At 16.8% G+C, this 19158-nt stretch overlaps 2 protein-coding genes across 2 annotated transcripts, besides 20 other annotated features; both read right to left on the bottom strand. All coding sequences in view use genetic code 6, as the record gives it.

Annotated features, from left to right (window-relative positions):
- Positions 1 to 1650: 1650 nt before the first annotated feature.
- Positions 1651 to 1691: a microsatellite.
- A 509-nt stretch (positions 1692 to 2200) lies between these two features.
- Positions 2201 to 2234: a microsatellite.
- Positions 2235 to 2774: 540 nt separating this feature from the next.
- Positions 2775 to 2846: a microsatellite.
- A 3393-nt stretch (positions 2847 to 6239) lies between these two features.
- Positions 6240 to 7607, bottom strand: IMG5_114980 (xyppx repeat family protein; the record flags this gene model as incomplete). The annotated part of the gene is made up of 3 exons (XM_004034676.1): positions 6240 to 7225; positions 7272 to 7443; positions 7497 to 7607. Coding segments are annotated over 3 exons (954 nt in total), but the record flags the coding sequence as incomplete, so codon positions are not given.
- Positions 6588 to 6677: a microsatellite.
- Positions 6759 to 7065: a microsatellite.
- Positions 7608 to 7879: 272 nt separating the features above from the next.
- Positions 7880 to 7937: a microsatellite.
- Positions 7881 to 7937: a microsatellite.
- Positions 7904 to 7963: a microsatellite.
- Positions 7930 to 7972: a microsatellite.
- Positions 7973 to 11149: 3177 nt separating this feature from the next.
- Positions 11150 to 11182: a microsatellite.
- A 1563-nt stretch (positions 11183 to 12745) lies between these two features.
- Positions 12746 to 12774: a microsatellite.
- A 1264-nt stretch (positions 12775 to 14038) lies between these two features.
- Positions 14039 to 14126: a microsatellite.
- A 301-nt stretch (positions 14127 to 14427) lies between these two features.
- Positions 14428 to 14461: a microsatellite.
- An 895-nt stretch (positions 14462 to 15356) lies between these two features.
- Positions 15357 to 15391: a microsatellite.
- Positions 15392 to 15501: 110 nt separating this feature from the next.
- Positions 15502 to 15562: a microsatellite.
- Positions 15506 to 15540: a microsatellite.
- Positions 15563 to 15624: 62 nt separating the features above from the next.
- Positions 15625 to 15669: a microsatellite.
- Positions 15670 to 16441: 772 nt separating this feature from the next.
- Positions 16442 to 16497: a microsatellite.
- Positions 16498 to 16552: 55 nt separating this feature from the next.
- Positions 16553 to 17985, bottom strand: IMG5_114970 (PH domain protein; the record flags this gene model as incomplete). The annotated part of the gene is made up of 3 exons (XM_004034675.1): positions 16553 to 16654; positions 17051 to 17386; positions 17485 to 17985. The coding sequence occupies 3 exons, from the start codon at positions 17983 to 17985 to the stop codon at positions 16553 to 16555; spliced, it is 939 nt and encodes a 312-aa protein (XP_004034723.1).
- Positions 16868 to 16910: a microsatellite.
- Positions 17396 to 17476: a microsatellite.
- Positions 17986 to 19158: the final 1173 nt, after the last annotated feature.

Genomic DNA, 19158 nt, shown 5'->3' with positions numbered 1-19158 from the left:
CTTTTTCATATTATGCTTGTTATTAATCTGTAATAATTATAGTATTGAAATCTAAAAAATCAGAAGATGATTAAGTACTATATTAAGAGAATTATAACCTTACATAAATAATAATTTTTTTAATAATCTTTTATTTTATTAAATAAAATAAACTTTTTGTTTCATAAAAAAGTGTTTCTCAATTTTCTTTTTTAAAATAAATAAATAAATTAGTATTTAAGGTTTAAAAATAATTTTTTAAAAAATGGAATATTTTATTCAAATATGAAAACAACCTAAATATTATTTTTATGACAAAAATATACTAAAAAGTGTTTTTTTTTAAATAAATTTAGCAAAAAAAAACATCATTATTATGAATTTAAAGCATTAATTCGATTTTTTTGTTTAAATAAAAATTACGAGCTTAGCTAAATATTTATTTATTTTTAAATTATTATCATTAAAAATTATTTGAATAGTTATATTTTAACTTTAAAAAATCACATTTTTAATTATAAACTAACTTAATCTATATTTTTAATCCTAAACTATAAAAAGAATATTAAACTTTAGTTTAATTTATGAGAAATGCTGAAATACATTGTATATATTTTAGGAAAAAAATATTTTTTAATTATTTTTTTAAAAATTATATCTATTATATTTACAATTTGCTAAAGAGTTATTTATTAAATCAAAAATTTCTTATCATTTCATTAAATATTTTTTAATTTTTCCTTATCAACTAACTTTAAAAACATAGTTAATATATAATTAGCTCATCATAAGTAAATTTTGCAAAAAAATACGAGTTTTTGACACATTCCTTTTGCACTAATTAAAAATGGATTATTTATTATTCTATTTATCCTATTTTATAACTTTATATAATAATTTATAAATAATATAAAAAATATTTTAATTATCTATTTTGAAAAAAGATTCATCTTTTTCTGGACAAAAGATTAAATTTCTAAAATACAAAATAGTACTTAATAAACCGAAAACGTGCGAAAGTTTTTAAAAATACTTTAGAAGCTCCTAAATGAACTTTTTTAAGAATCTACAAATAAAACGTGATTCTTAAAATTAATTTATAAAAAAAAAATTATATAAAAATCCAATAACAACAAAAAAGTCTATTATCCATTTTTTCTCCAATTTTTTTCTTTTTTATGATTGAATTTTTATAAAAAAATAAAAAAGTTGGTGTAATTAATATATGTTTAATATTGCATCACATATTTAGCTTTTTTGGTTATTCCTTTATTTATATTTTTAAATATTTTTTAATTTATTTTATACTCATAATAAATGATTAGTTTATTAAAAAAAATTATATAAATATCTTTTTTTATTCTTTCCTTTATTATAATTTCAGATATATATATTAGGAATTTCTTTTATTAATTTGGATTTATAAAACAAATTTTAGGCTTTTTAAAAAGACTTTTAATGAAAATATACTATATCCAATTTTTATATATTAATGATTTTTAATTATTATTTTTATTTTATTTTTTATAAAAAGTTGTATTTATTTTCAATATTTTTCTCAATATTCTATTTATTATATGTTGTAATTCTATAATTTATATTTATTATTGTTTGTTAAATTTATTTACATAATATATTAGTTTCAGTTTAAAGTTTTATATTAATCTTAAATTTATTATATTTTTTAATAATTTTAATAATCTTTTTAATAAGGTTGAAAATTCGTATAAAAAAAAGCTTTTTTCAATATGTATTTTTTACACGTTTTTCTCAAGGATATCATATTTTTATTTATTATTTAAATTTTTTAGTTTATCGATTTATTATTTTTTAATATAATAAATGGTAGAGAACATAATTAAAAAGAAAGTAAATTTATCTGAAATAAGGAAAATAAAATCAATAAATAAGAAAACAGCAAATTAATAAAAATTATAAATACTTTAGTTAAACTGAATATTTTAATTTAAATTTATTGATAAATATTTTTAAAATTAAAATTTTTATCAATTTTTGAATAAATATAATTTTATAAATAAAATTATATAGAAATAATAAAGTTATTGGTTTTTTATTTTCCAAATTTATAACATATTATAAATATAAAAATATATTTTGATAATAATGTATTATTAAAGTAACCAACCAAATGAAAACTAACCAACTTATAATCAAAACCAAAACATTAATTAATAAAGATAATAGATATATGCCTAAGAGTAAAAATAAATAAATAAAAAATTAAAAATAAAAAAAAAGTGATTAAAATATCTAACAAAAAATAAATTATATAATCTAAAAAAACCCAAATTATTTAAAATCAACATAAGAAATCAGTCAAAATAATTTTTCTGATTAACAAAAGTTTTAAAAATAATAAATTTAAATAGAAAGCAATCAGTCAATAAATGGATCATACTATATGACCTCAACAAAGTAAAAATAAACAGACTTAACATAATAAATAAATAAAAGTATATTTCAGTCGCCTGAAAGGCATTTAAATTCAAATAAATAAAATAAAAATATAATTTTTGTAATGCCTAATAATCAAAAAAAATACTAATATTATACAGAAAAACCTTTAAGTAAAATAAAGTCAAATTTTAATTTAGATTATAATAATTAAAATTAAACTAACAATAATATTATTTTAGAAAATGAGTTTTTTTCCTCAAATAATAAGTAAATAAAACAGTATAACAGTGATAAATCATTTATCTTTGAAAATAGTTTTTTTAATTATATTCACCCTAATTAAAGAGAAGCTTTTTATTTATATTTAAAAGAATTAAAATAATAAAATTATCCATTAAAGTAAGAATAATAATAAAATAATCCATTAAAGTAAGAATAATAATAAAATATTTTTTAATCATAAATTGAATATAAATATGAAAACTTAATTTAAAAACTAAGAACTTAACATGAAAATATTACCCATATGTTAGAAAGAAGGAAAAAAATAATTAAAGAATATTAAGAATTAATAAAATAATTAGAGAACTTACATTAAAAATACTATCCTTTATAAAATATTACAAATTTCTATGTTTTTGAGCCATAAGTATAACATTATTTAGAACAATTAAAATTAATAGTAGATGAAGTAAAAGAAAAATCAATAGGTAAAATATATATTAAATATAAATAAAAAAAAATGCATATAAATATTATTAGAAATTAAAGATTTAATAGTGATATTTAATAGGTTCTTTAATAAAAATTAAATTCAAAATAAGGAAAAGAGTTCATAAAAAGTTTAAGAAATAGACTCTAAAGGTTTAGAAATAACTTCATAAATATAATTTTATATCCAAACTTTAACTTTAAATATAACATAATATAAAAAATAAGCAAATTTAGACCAAGAAAGTGTAGTTTCTAACGAATAAGCATAACAATTATAAACAATTATGAAATAAACAGAAGAATTTAGTTATAAAATAAATACAAATTTATAATAATTTAATGATGAGATAATATATGACTTATAATAAATTCTAATAGGAGAAGAAGAAAAAAATAATTTTTTTACTAATTTTTATTCAGAAGTATAAGAAAATTATGACTTAATTATTAAACTTTACTTTTAATATAAAACAAATATTTTAAAAATAATGGATGAATTCTTTTCTTATTAATAAGAATTACAAATTCTTATTGAAAGCTTTTTTGAAAGCAATTCCATAGTATTCGATAATAATATAAAGCTTTTGTAAAACAAAATAATAGAAATTAACTAAAAAAATAAAAAACTAAGATAAAATATAAAAGCTTTACGTTCTAATAAAAATAAATTTTAACTTTTTAATTAAATAAAGATTAAAATAACAAAAAAAATTTTGTTAAAAACTGAATAATTTAAAAACATGATTATTTAATTTTAGGCTTAAATAAATTTTGTAAATTCAAATGATTTCAGGAAAATAAATATAATAAATTAAGAACTAAAACAAATTAACAAAGGGATAATTTAAAAAAATAAATATAAAGAAATTATTAGTAAGTTAAATTGGCTTTTAGCAGCATATAAAAGTGCCTAATAATTTTTAAAATGGAATAATAATAAGCTATTTTTTATTAATTAAATATTAGAAATTTAAAATTAACAAAACTTAATTTTTAATGAAAATAAAAAATAATAATTTTAATAGGAATTTCTCAATATAGAATAATTGCAAAAAGAATATTTATTAGAAATATAAAATATCAATAATAATAAAGAAATTTTCTTTAATTTTAATTAGAGTGAACTTAATAATAATAATATTATGAATGCATTATCAAAAGCTTAAAAATGTTCTGTTATAATTTAGTAGGTTTTGAATTAGGATAACAATAACTTTATCTTTAAAAAAATCTAAATATAAAATTAAGTAGATAAACATTTATTAGAAACAGCTCATATATTTGTGGAAAATATCAATAATTTTAAATTAATTAATTTTTCTAATGTGAATTTTTCAGTAAATAAAAATAAATAATTGAATACTAATTTAGATTAGCTAATTTAATTAATAAATGATGTAATTTTTTAAAAAAATATATATTTTTATAAATTATTATAAAGGCAGAATATAATTTATAAAATATAAAACTTGATTAAAATAATTATTAGGCTCACTGTCTGTTTGAAAATCTAATAAAAGATTTTATTCGAATGATTAAATAATTGAAATAAGCAATTACATTTTGGATTAATGGAATAAAAGAGATATTAAATTATATAAATAAATAAAATTCTCAATAACGAATTGTAGAATAAAACATATAAACATTAAGTTAAGCTTTAAATAAGAAAATAAAAAAAGATATTCCTTAAAACCTTTAATTTATACCTATACTTTACCAAAAAATTAAAGAAAGTATTTATTGTTTAATTGTTTATTTTTTTGACAAAAATAATGTGAATTTTGAAATAAATTAATAAAATTACGAGTAAATAATAAATAATTTATCAATTGAAATATAAAAAGGTGAAAATAATTTAACTTTTATTTGGAAAACATATCTATGTGTTTAATTTTTAGAGATAAATTTAAATAATAATAATACAGTTAAAATTTAAAAATAAATAATTTAAAAATTAGATATATTAAGAAGTTAAATTACTAATCATTTTTTAAGACATTTACATGCTTACACTAATAATTTTGATTTTTAATATTGTATACATCTTGCATTATTAAAATATATAATCACTGGTGAAAAATTATAATAAGCTTAGCTTTAATAATTAGTAAACATATGTATTTATTTAAATAATAGACTTATTTTTGCAGATAAATTAATATACGAAGTAAATAATAAATGGAACTCCCAAATAAATTTATAAAATCAATAATATGTGCAATTTTTAACTAGTTTAATTTATTTTTTGTAGTTAATTTAATCAAATAAATTGGATCAAATTTTATTTTTAGATTAATTACCAAAAAATATTATTTAAGAAATGAAATAAATAGCCTAATCTAATAAAGATTTATTAGTTTAAAAAATGTAAGTATTTAATTAAATATAATTAAATTAGTTAATATAGATAGTTTAATATATTTAAGCTTTACATATTTATAATTAATATATAGAAAAGTAAGATTTTTCTTGGTATTAAACTGATTAAAAAGATTTTATTTTAAACAAAATTTAAGAAAATATAAAAATTTTATAAACTAATTAGTGTTTATATGATTTTGAATATTTGTATTATAATAATAATTAATATAATTAAGGTTTTAATTTAAATTACTTAGGTTTATTCAAAGAAATTAAAGGAATACAAAAGCTTTAGTGTATTAAATAAAATATGAATGAAATTAAAGTTTGGGAAAAATATATTTTAGATTATTATAGAAAATTTAAATAATAAATAAAAATATAATGAAAATATTCACAAAGAACTTTAATAATTAAAATGTTTAAGCTAAAATTAGTTAAGTTTCATATAATATATAAATACTTAATATTGATTTGAAATAAAATAAATATATTTATAATAATTATTAAATGTAAAAGTAATGATAAATATATAGATTTATAATTATTAATAAAAATGAAAATATATAAACTGATTTTTAAATTTAATATAATCATATACATCTCTATATTTATTCTTAAAAAATCTAGTTATTTTTTTAAAAAAATAACAATAAATAATAATAAATAAATTATATTTATTTTATTTAATTCTTTAAAAATAATTTGAAGAAAAAAACATGTAAATTATTTATTTAATATATAATTTATAAGTTAACTTTTTTTATCAAAAAATTTATTAAATATCGCAATAAATAAATAGATTTAAATGTTAAGTTTTTGTTAATTTATATATTAATAAAAAAAAATAAAAATATATGATTAAATATCATTATACATAAGTAAAATCAATGCTTTCCACATTTTTTACAATGTTCTTATTTTTTAAAGTTCCAACCAGTTCCACAGCATTTTTTACAATATCCTCCATGAGAATAACATTTACCACAAGGATATTATTTTCCATGTTTAGAAACTAAAGCATCGCCTCCACATTTCTTACAACCAGGGGTAGGATTAATCCTAGGCAAAGTCTTTCCTCAAATCATAATACCTTGTTATTATTAATATCGAAATCCAGGTCCCGGAGGACAAACAGCAAATCCAGGTCCAGGAGGACAAACAGCAAATCCAGGTCCTGGAGGACAAACAGCAAATCCAGGCCCACTAGGAGGAAATCCAGGTTGAGGATATTGTCCAGGATAAGGTTGTTAAGGAGGAGGATATATAGGTTATTAACCATTAGGGAATCCTTATTAAGGAGGGAATCCTTGTTAAGGAGGGAATCCTTGTTAAGGAGGGAATCCTTATTAAGGAGGGAATCCTTGTTAAGGAGGGAATCCTTGTTAAGGAGGGAATCCTTGTTAAGGAGGGAATCCTTGTTAAGGAGGGAATCCTTATTAAGGAGGGAATCCTTGTTAAGGAGGGAATCCTTGTTAAGGAGGGAATCCTTATTAAGGAGGGAATCCTTATTAAGGAGGGAATCCTTGCTAAGGAGGGAATCCTTGCTAAGGAGGTAATCCTTATTAAGGAGGGAATCCTTGTTAAGGATAACCAGGCTATTATGGATAACCCTATTATGCATCATATTTAAATTCAAAATCAACAAGAATTTATCCAGAAGAATTACCTTTTCTATTTAAGCTTACCCATTCCTATTTTTTACAACCAGGAGATGAAATAACATTTTATATAGAATAAGATCCTTCACCTTTTTTAGAATATATTTTCAAAGAAATTTTTTTTTTGTAATTTACCTATAAAATCATTTTATGAATTATTATCGTAATCTGCTACTGTAAATTTAATAAGCGTTTCATTTCCTACTTTAAAAGTAAAAGTATCTATCCATGATGGATTTTTACCAGCATCTTTAGCTACAGCAGAAGTATACTTTTAATTACCAACAAATGCATTTACAAATGGATCCTTGATTATTAAATTATATTATAAATTTTTGAAATTATATTTATTTGAATTACCATTTTACCGAAAAATTCAGTATCATATGTAAGCTTTGCACACTTAGGTTTAACAATTAAAGTACCAGGCATCTAAATAATTATTTTTATTTGTAATTAAATATAAGATTTTTTTATATGATAATTAAAATTGATAATATATTTTAAGCCTTAATATGAAAAATAAAATGATATAATAGAATAAATTATTTATTTATTTTTAATTTGTATTATTGAAAAAAAAAAAAAAAGATAAAAAAAAAAATAATAAAATTATGAATATAAATAGAATAATAATAAAATAAAAAAAACATAAATTTAAAAATTAAAGAAAATAAAATATGTAAAATAAAAATATTAATATTATTAGAAAATATATAATTTTTTGAAAAAATTGTATTAAAAATATATATAAAAAAATTAATATATATAAAAATATATATATATATTATAAATATATATTTTTATTTTATTTACATATATATTTTATTATATTTTTTTTTTATTTTTAAATTATTTTTTTAATTTAATTAAGCTATGATATTTTTTTTTTTATAATTATTAATAAAACTTAAATCAATTAAAATTATTGTTTATAAGAATATTTTTTATTATTTTCTTTTTTTCATATATTTATAAAATTATAATATATTATTATAAATTTATATGTTATTTTCTTTTATAATAATTAATTTTATATAAATTTTTTATTTATATTTAACAAAAAAAATTAATTTTTTAATTTTAAATAAATTAAATTAAATTTATTAATTTTATAAAATAATAAAATAAATCAAAACAAAACCAAATAAATATAACATTATTTTATATAAATAAAATATATAAGACATTAAATGTATTAACAAAATTATTTAAAACATAAAAATTCTTATAATCAATTATGTAAATTTATTTTAAAATACGATTTTTTAAAAGTTTCACAAAATATCAGTCGCAATTTAACTTTTGTTTATTATTTCTTTTTTATTTTAGGATTATTTGCATTTTTTATAGCTCTTACAATTTCTCTATATCTTTAAAATAATAATTATGATTTATATTAAATAAGAATTTTTTAAGCTAAGAGAAATTGGGAATATAATTAAATTGATGAAATATTATAAAAAAGTTAAATATTTGTATAAATATTATTAGATTAAAATAGAAATATTAATCTAAAAATGGAATACTAAAAAGTATTAAAAGACAATAATTTTTAACATAATTATTCATATATTCCAAATGTTTTTTTATAAGCAAATTTAGATTTAAATAAAATAAAGACATCAAATTAATATAATAATTTAAAATTTGAATAACTTAAAGAAAATCAATATTATAATTTCAAAAACTAATTTATTTAAAAAATAGAATTTTATAAAGAAAAACTCAGTATAAATTAAATGATAAAATATGGTATTTGTTAAGATTACAAATAATGCAAAAGATTATGTATTGAGAATTTAGGAGAGATAAAAATTGTAAAAAAACTCTCAAATAAAGATAATAATTATAATCATAAATATTGTTATTCCGATTTCGTACTTAAATAAATATGTTTGGTTTCTTAAATAAATCATTAAAATAATTGGGAAATTTACGGAGGATGTTTTGAAAATAATTAGAATCAATTATATGATTTTTAAAACAATATTATTAAAACTCAAATTATATTAAGAGATAAAAATGACCCTTAGTTAATTGCTATTAATTCTTCTAAAAATTTTACAACCTAATCTTTACTTTAAACTTAAGAAAGCTTTTTGTCTTAGATTCTTTATATTAGCAGTGCCTCAATTTTTTTTATTCTTATTATTTTAACAGCTCTTATAAATATTAAAAAAGAAAAGGAAAAAGAAAAATTCTTGAATGTTTATAAAGTATCCCATATTTAGCCTCAAAAATTTTTTTAGTGAATATTTACAGATGGAAAGTTTTATATTATTTTTAGATTATTACAAAATGAAAGAAATTTTTTAAATATAAACTTCTATTTTATACATTTTTATATATTTGCAAATCGATAATTCGAATCGAATATTAAATTAGATTTATTTTATAAGTTTTTATATATATTATAAAGAAAAAAAATAAACATAATTTTTCTAAAAATAATAATATTACTAAATTTAATTGTTTATATAAATTATAATTTAAAATAATAATATTACATTTTTTTATAAAACATTATTCATAAATAATATATAATATTTTTTCAAATGTTTGATTTGTATGTTTTAAAATTATGAAAGAATATTCAAAAATATAATTTTAGAGAATATTTTATAATTAAAAATACTTATTTTTAAAAATTAATATATATTTATAATTAGCATAAATCTTTTAAAAATAAAAAAATTAATTCCCTAAAAAAAAAAGGCAAATGTGAATTTTTTCCTTAATAGAAATTCTGCTTTCAATAAAATGTGCTAGTAATGCTTGATGCTTCAAAAAAAAAAAAAAAAAAATTATGCATTTAGAAATCGCATAGACATGTTTTATGATGAGAATCAAGTACTTGGAAATATTTTTGTTTAATTTTCATAAGTATGTGATAGCACAATTTTTCGATTACATAAATTTTATCAAGGGACTAAATTTACCTTTTTTTTTAAGGGAATTAATCTGTTTTATTTTTAAATGGTGTTTGGTAATTCTTAAAAATAAAATTGATGTTTTATATAAAATCATTATGTAAAAAAAATAAAAAATGAGTAAATAATAAAATGCTCACAATTTAATACTTACTAAAGGTAAATAATATCCATTTGGCATAAATTCAAACCGTGTAGAAATATCTATTTAATTCATTTTTATATTATTATATTCAAAATTCTATAATTAACAAAGGATATCGCTAGCATCTATGGTAATTTGACCTCCTTTTTATTTTTATTAACCTCGCATTATCGTAACATGGAATATTTTTTATCCGCCTTATGCTTTTTATTATTAAACATCTTCCTATGTAATCAAATCCCTATCCAAAAACTCTTCAATGAGAAAATTAGTAATTTCTTTTAAATATTCCTAAGATTATCCTGGTTCGATTTAAGCATATACAGTATTAGCTTGCTTTTCATTTTTTCCGAAAAAAGAAATACCTTTTAAGTTAACTTTTTTAGTTTTTTCCCCAAATATTTATATCATTTATTCTGCATTTCTCATACATTCACTTGCTTTTCGTTGTCTTTCGGGTGTATTTAGTCGAAGCATTAACAAAGTTATATGAATTTATCTAAAATCTTTCAGAAAATTATTCGCATATTTTTATTCGCCAAATACTGAGTTTATGTTATTACTTATGTCCTTTAATTTTTGAATCAACTTTTCTTCTTTATATAATGGAATGCTTATAAAATGAGAATAATCTCCCGTATCAATCTGTTCAGCTAGTTCTTAGGCATTCAAAATGCGTACATTTTCTCCTAATTCTTTATTCCATTAATTTGTTGGATAAATATTTGATTATTAAGGCATCCTTTATTGCTGAAGTTACTTTTCTTGTTTTTATTATTAATATTGTTTGCTATTTTAGATTATATTAGTGTATTACTTTTCAATCTTTTCCTCAGCTTTTTCGGCCTTTTATAATTCAGCCTGATTTATTGCACATACTCTAAAAATTCTTTTCCCAACTTTTTTGTCTTCAAATTATGGATTTTCGTTAAACATATTTTTTTTATTTTATTTTTTTAAATTTTATTAAAATCTAATTTTATTTATATAATTATATATTTACTAAATAATTTTTATACATACTTATATATTTTTTGTATTTTTTTTTAGATTTAAATTAAAAATAAATTTAATTGCTTTAAATTTTAGTTTATAAAAATAAATATTAATTTCATAGTAATTTTATGTATATTTACATTTAATTTCATTAATTTTTAATATAAAATAATAATAATTTGATATAATTTTTAATATTTAGTGAAGAGAAAAAAAGAATGAAATAAATTAATTTATATTTATTGTATTTTAATATTTTTTAAATAAAATTAAGAGGAAAAAAATACTAAATCAAAATATATAATTATAATTTTCTAAAAAAAAAGAATAATATTTTAAAAAAACAAAAACAAAAAAAAGTAAAATGAAAAAAGGGAAAAATAACTAATAAAATAAAGATGATGATAATTATAAACATCCTGAAATAGATTTATTATATTTATAAAGAGCAAATACAGCTTTGAGCAACCGATTAGATATATAAAAAAAGGACCTAGACCAATTAAAATAAAATGAATAAAATTTTAAAAACAATATAAATAATTATGAGTTTTTCTATGCTTCATTTTTTTCTGGATGGAAGAATTTCTTATTAAAACTTGAAAGGCTAAACTAATTAATTAAAAAGTAGGGAGCTGAAGATAAATTTTTGGCAAGATTTAAGGCTATATTTGAAAATCTGGGTGACATGTCATAAATAATAGATAATATAAAAGATTATCATAAAAGCTATTAATAGTAAAATAACTTGATACAAATGCAAGATTTATAGAAAATAATAAAGTAAAAAGTTGAATAATTCATAAAATCCTTTGAAACTGTTTATACGGAGGTTTTAATAGAGTATGGCTAATACAATGAAAGAACTAATAGTGCATTAAAATATTTTTCTTAATAAAATAATGATATGAACGAGGCTACTCGAAGAGTTTTAAAAGACTATAATGAATAAAAAGGGAAATTGAAAGAATGGGAAGTTTATTTTAAAAAATAAATATCATTAGAAGAAACTGAAAAGGATTTTCTTTAAAATTATTTCAAATAATGTTGCAATTAATATGAAGCTTTATAGGATTAAATAAATGAATATAAAGAAATTATTGAAAAATAATCTCGTTTTATTAGAAATTCAATGGATTTTTCATAAAAATCACTTATGAAAAAAATAAAAAACGAACTTTAGTTTTCTTCTTAAATAGATGAAGAACTTCTAGATTCAGAGGGTTTCGAATGTGTATGTGGAGGATATTAAAGTGATTATTTAAGCTAAAAATTTGAAAATGCTTTAAAATAAATTATAGATTCTAATATTAAAATTGATTAACAACAATAATAATAATAAGAATTTAGGAATGAAAATAGATAAAAAAACGTCACTTCTCCTTTCAAAAATTAAAACTAAATAAGCAATGAATCTTTAGATGAAAATATTAGTGGAAACTAACAATCTAATAATTAATAATAATAAAATCTGTTTTCAACAAATTAGTAAAATACTGCTGATATTTCTTTATTATCAATAACAATTAATGAGCAATAATAATAATAGTAATAATAATAATAGCAAGGCATTTATTCATTCAAACAAATAAATTACACTAGCTTATTAAGATGAAATATAAATGCTAAAAAAATAAAACGAAGAGCTAGTAGTAGAAGTAAGTTAATTACAAAAAACGATTTAAGAAATAAAACTCTAGAATAATAATTTAGAAGAAAAGTTTTTTAATTCTAATGTGTTTAATTCAATCGTATATTAAGCTTAAGAACTTTTAATATATAGTAATTCGCTAAAGGAATAATTATATTCTGCAAAGTTAAAAATATAAGAAATAGAAAAACTTCGATTTAAAGAAATAAATGAATTGGTTGAAAAATTTAAATAAGAAAAATAAAGTTTGCTTTTATAATTACAAGAAGCTAGAGAATGTGCACTACCTTAATAATTAAATGAAAATATGAAGAATATTTTGAATTAAAATTTCAATGTAGAGACTTACACTAAACCCATTTAAGAAAACTATGAAAAGATTAATAACGCTTTGGAGTTATAAAGAAAATAAAATAAGTTTGTAGAAGAATAAACAAAAGAAATATTGCTATTTTAGAAGAAAATTAAAAACAAATTCAAGAACTAAATGTAAAAGTAAGTTCGTAAGAATAAATAATTATATAAATGGAGTTAAAATATTAAGATTCTCGGAAGAATTTTTTAGAAGATAAATAATTTAAGTATTAAAAATTTAAAGATCTTTTATAGGTTCTTGAAAAATGATTGAATAATCCAATAATTAATCTAATTCTAAACTATTTAAAGAATTCGTAAGTTATGTAAAAGCAAGAGAAGATAAGGTAAACTTGATTGAATAAAAACTAAAATAATCATAAAAAGAACTTAAAAATTAAAAAAGTTAACTTGAAGAATTATTTAAAACATTAGAATAAGTAGAAAATAATTATGATTAACTAAAAGATACGTTTGATAACTAAACATTATAATTAAAATAAAAAGAAGATCATGAATAATAACTGTAAAAATAGATTTTAGAAGTAAATATGAAGTTTGAATAAGAAAAATATGTCTATAAAATAAAAATTTAGGCTGATTAGTAAAAAGAAGATACTTAAAAATAACTTATTGAAAGTTTGGAAGAAATCAACAAAAACCATTTAATGAAAAATGAAGAATATTAAAAATAAGTTGAAACTTTTATAACAGAATATGAAAAAATAAAAAATGAACTAAAAGAAAGTAACCTTTAATTATACTAAAAAAAATTAGTCATGATCTTTTGGCTTAAAAATTTGATGATTTGCTTTAAATAAATAAAGAAAATATATATTCTATTGAAAATTATAAATAAAAATTAAAAGAAACATAAGATATTCTAGAAAATACAATAAATAAAAATTAAACTTAATAAGTAAAAGAATTACAATAATAATTATAAGATTAAAGACATTTGCTTTTGTGTAGTTGTGGATAACATATTAAAGATACTATAATTGCTAAATGTTATCATCCTTTTTGTAAATTTTGCATTAAAAAATAAATTAAATTAAGAAATAGATAATGTTCTATATGCAGAACTAATTTCGGAGTAAATGATATTAAAACTCTATACTTATCTAATTGATTTTTTATTTTTTAACTATGCATATATAAAATTTATATATAAACATTATATTTTTAGTTTTATTTAATTTATATTTTGTAACTTTTTTATTTGTTTACTTTTTTTTTTTGTTTATTCAAATAATTGGAAAAATTTATATAAAACCAAAATATTATAGTTAAGAAAATAAAAAATAAATGAGAATTTATTTTTATAAAATATAAAGTAATAGAAAGGATATTAAATATTTTAATAAATTACTGACATATTTTTATGTGATTTAAATATATTTAACAATATTAAAAAAAAGATTAAAAACTTTAGAAAATTATAATACTAAAAAAGATATATAATCTTATTGTAGAATTAAAAAATGCAAATACTTTTGAAATATTATAGAAAATATTATTTTACAAATTAATATAATTTCAAATAAATTATTTAAGATATTTAACAATATAATGATTAAAAAATATATAAACATAAAAATTTATTTTCAATTTAATAAAAAATTATAAAAAATTTTAAATGCGTAAAAGAATTTGAGCATTACATAGTTAGTATTAACGAATAAAATTACTTGGGACTATAAAATATTAACAACATTTTTTTAAGAATATATTAAAATAAATTAAATAAAAATCATAAAAAACATTGGCAGAATAAAACTTTAAAAAAACTAGTATTTATAAAAAAAAAAAATTAATAATAAATAAAATAATAAAAAAACCTATTATATATAATATTATAACTAATATTGATTTGCAACTATTTTTTTATCTATAAATTAAGAAAAACTAATTTAATTTAAATAAAAATTTTTATAATTAATAATTACGAAATAATTTTTTATGTTTTTAAAAGAATGAAAAATTTATACTTACAATGCAAATAAAACAAAATTATTTGATAAATGATATTATTATGAATTATCACGTGATTTGCTATAATAAATATATAAAATCTATTCTTTTAATTATAAAGGGAATAAATATTTAAAAAAAATTAATAATCAAATTTAATAGTTAAATTATAATTTAAAATTTATAATTTATAATTTATAATAGTGTCGAAAATAAAAATTAAGAAAGTAAACTTATTTTGGATTTATTAACAAATGACATAATTTAAAATTAAAGCTAAATCTTGAACTTTACAAACTTATTAAAACTGGTAAAAAAATATAAAAAATTATATAAATAAAAAAAATATATTATATTATTAATTAAGAAAAAAATTACTCCTTTTAATTTTTAATTAAATAAAATATTAGTATATATTTATTATTTATGATTAAAAATTATAATTATAATTATAATTATAATTATAATATCATATAATTAATAAAAAAATAATATAAAGTCTATTAAAGTAATTTAAAAGATTAGTCTTAAATGCAATGTATATATATATTATAGAAAATAACAAAAATTAATATAATAAAGTAAAAAACTATTATTTATTATATATTTCTTTTAAATAAATAATAATTTAAGAATACAAATAAATAATATAATCTATTTTTAAATATAGTTAAATAGTATTTATGAATTCATAAATAATGTGAAATATTTTTTTAATTATACTCATTATAATTTTATTTAAAAAAAAAAATATTTTTTCATGTTTAAAATAAAAAAAATTAAAATCAAAAATATTATTAAAAACATAAAAATATATAGTTATTTAGATAAAATAGTATCTATGTTATTTAAAAATATTTAATAGTTAAAAATGATTAATTAAAAGTTATAGAAAAATAATTTAATTTACAAAGAAAAATAAATTAATTTGAAGATATTAGTAATTTTAATTAATTAAATAATGCTAGTAATTTAATTTAATAAAATATTATATATACAATAAATTTAGATAATCCACTTTTTATCCTATAAAATAAAAAATATTCAAATAAAATTAAAAACATAATGTAAATAATTAATTTAAAAATACTTAAAAACTTGAAATACATATAATATTTTAAAAAGATTTTTTTTTTTAAACATCATAAATTTCATAGATAGAATAAATTTTGAAAATTATTATTAAAACAATATATGCTTTAATATTTTTATATTATTTAATTATAATTAGATTTTTAATTAGACTACAAAAATTTAATTACTTTTACTAAAAAGTATTTAATTAATATATTACTCAAAAAGTTATTTTTAAATAATTTTTTTATTTTTACACTTATACTAAAATTTAAAAATAAAAATAAATTCATTCAATTAAATCTTACAAATATTTTAACCTTTCTACAATTTTAAAATTCTCTATTTACTTTCTTTTAAATTTAATATATTTGTGTTTTATATCTTTTTCCTAAAATAAATAAATATAAATTCTAAAAATATAAATAAATACTCCATATAAAAAGGTTATTTTTATAATTATTATTTCCTAATTATTAGTGTCATTTTCTAAATCAATTTGTTTAATTTATTAAGGTTTTATTTAGAATTAAATTTTTTTGTTTTCACAATTAAAAAATACAATAAGATTTTTTAATAAAACAAGTGCTTTACTTACATATTCTTATATATTATTATTTAAATTTATTTATTATCTATTAAAATTTTAATTATTTTAAGAATCATGTATAGGTTCTTTGACAATAAAAGTATCCACAACCTCGTATTCTTCATTTTCATCAAATAAATTCCATAAAACTTATACAATAGTTTCTTCTTGCTCTGAAATTTCTCTAAAATATTATACATTTTCATACATTATTCTAGGCATTCTCATCCTAGTATCCCTTGACCTGTCATCATAAACAGCAAAAATACTAGTTAAACCTTCTGCAGCTTTTGCTGTAGCATCTAATGCTCCTGACAATGGTTTAGTAAGAATTCCAGAAACTCCTTTGAAAGCTCCTTTTATAAATCCAGTAAGGCCGTTTTTTTAGCCTCCTTAATAAGGATGAACTACAATACCTGTTAATCCACTATCTAAACTTTAATAAATTGATTATCCAGCTTATTTTAGTCCTTATGATAATTTTTATGGTTTATTAAGCATGAATTTTTTTCTTTATTAAATATAATCATAATCCTTTACATTTATATATAAATATATAAAAATATATATATATATATATAAATATATATATATATATATATATATATATATATATATATATATTTAAATACGCTAGATATTATAGTTAAACATGATGCTAAACTTCCACTAAATTTATTTACTGAATAACATGCACCTGCAATTGTATTCTTCATTAAAGAACCTGTTCCTTCCATCATTCCTACTCCTAAACCTAAAAGACCTTCATTTTATAGACCTTCAAGGGGTTTCATGTAAAAATCTTCGATTCCTATTTTAATTTTTCTAAATAAATTTATTGGGTTTCCTATTATTTCTACAGAACCTAGCAACATAAATAATGTAGAAATAATTCTCTTTTGATAATGTTCCTTTATTTTATGAATTATATTTGATGTTGTCCCAAATTATTCTTCAATTTTGAAACCTTAAAGTTTTACTGGAGCTTCATCTATATTTTTAAATGCTGTTCCTAAAGCATCTGCTAGAAAATCTAAAGAAAAGCTTTTCAATCCTTTATTTTCTTCAACCTCTTCTTCTTTTACAATTTTAGTGTGGAAAGAAATGTTAAATTTTATTTTATTAACTATCATTTCTCTTATATATATATATTATTTCATTTCAGGTATACTTGAATAAGTCCATTCATTAATTAATTAAAACTTTTCAGCTTTTTAATTGATCTTTATATTATAATTTTTTATTATATTTAATTTAATTTTTATTATTTTTAATAAATACAATTTCCTAATAAATGTTTTTTGGGAATAAATAATCTGTCAAATGAATTTCTTTAGTATTAGAAAACTTATTTTATTCATAAAAAAATTACTTAATATTATCAATTGCTTCTAACAAATGATTTACATATTCTTCATCTAATTTAATAGTAGTCGGAAATATAAACACATTTAATTTATTAATATTTAAAATCTAATTTTAATACATAATATAAATTAAAATTTTAGTAAATAAAAAATAACATTTACTGAAGAATTTTAATGTTCTATTTCTAAATAAAGTTCAAAATAATTTATTTAGTTTTTAGTAATTAAATTATTAAATTTGGGAGTTAAATTAACTTAAGTTAAAGCTTATCTACTTGAATTATTATCAATTTACAAATATTAAATTTAAACATTAGTGACTCTTTTCTCAAATTTTGATTAACTCATTTCAATTGTAATCCCCTATAAAGTTATATAATTTAATTCTCTATTTTTTTTTTTAGTAAAAGCAATAAAAGAAATTCCAACAAGATCTAAATTAATATAGTATATACTTTCAAAAGAATCTATATTTTATTCTTATCCTTCTTATAAATTCTAGGTATGGCTTTTATTATTTTTATCTTATTTTAAGATAATAATTTTTGTGTTTTTTTCAAAAAAACATTAAATCATTACTTCATTTGAGTCCCCGTTTTACTTTTTAAAAGAAATAGTTTTATTAGTTTAATAATTAAATAAATTTAAAATTTCTTAATGAACTAAAAAACCATCATCTTCTTTAAATTCAATTTTAATTTCAGGTTTAAAATCAGGATAAATCCAAGCAAATGATCTTAATTAATTATTTTCTAATTAAAAAGATTAATTATTAATATCATTATAAGTCAAATTTTATTAACAATATACAATAAAATCTTCACATTAATTTAAAAAAACATATCCAAAATCTTTATCATTAATTTTATTTTCAATAACTATATAAAAACTACAATTATTCATGCTAATAATAATTTAAAAAAATACAGCACCAACATA

The sequence above is a fragment of the Ichthyophthirius multifiliis genome (assembly GCF_000220395.1).
Source record: "Ichthyophthirius multifiliis unplaced genomic scaffold scaff_1120509250937, whole genome shotgun sequence".
Lineage (NCBI taxonomy): Eukaryota > Ciliophora > Oligohymenophorea > Hymenostomatida > Ichthyophthirius > Ichthyophthirius multifiliis.
Note: the sequence above shows the minus strand (reverse complement) of the source record. Positions and strands in the feature narration are given on the sequence as shown.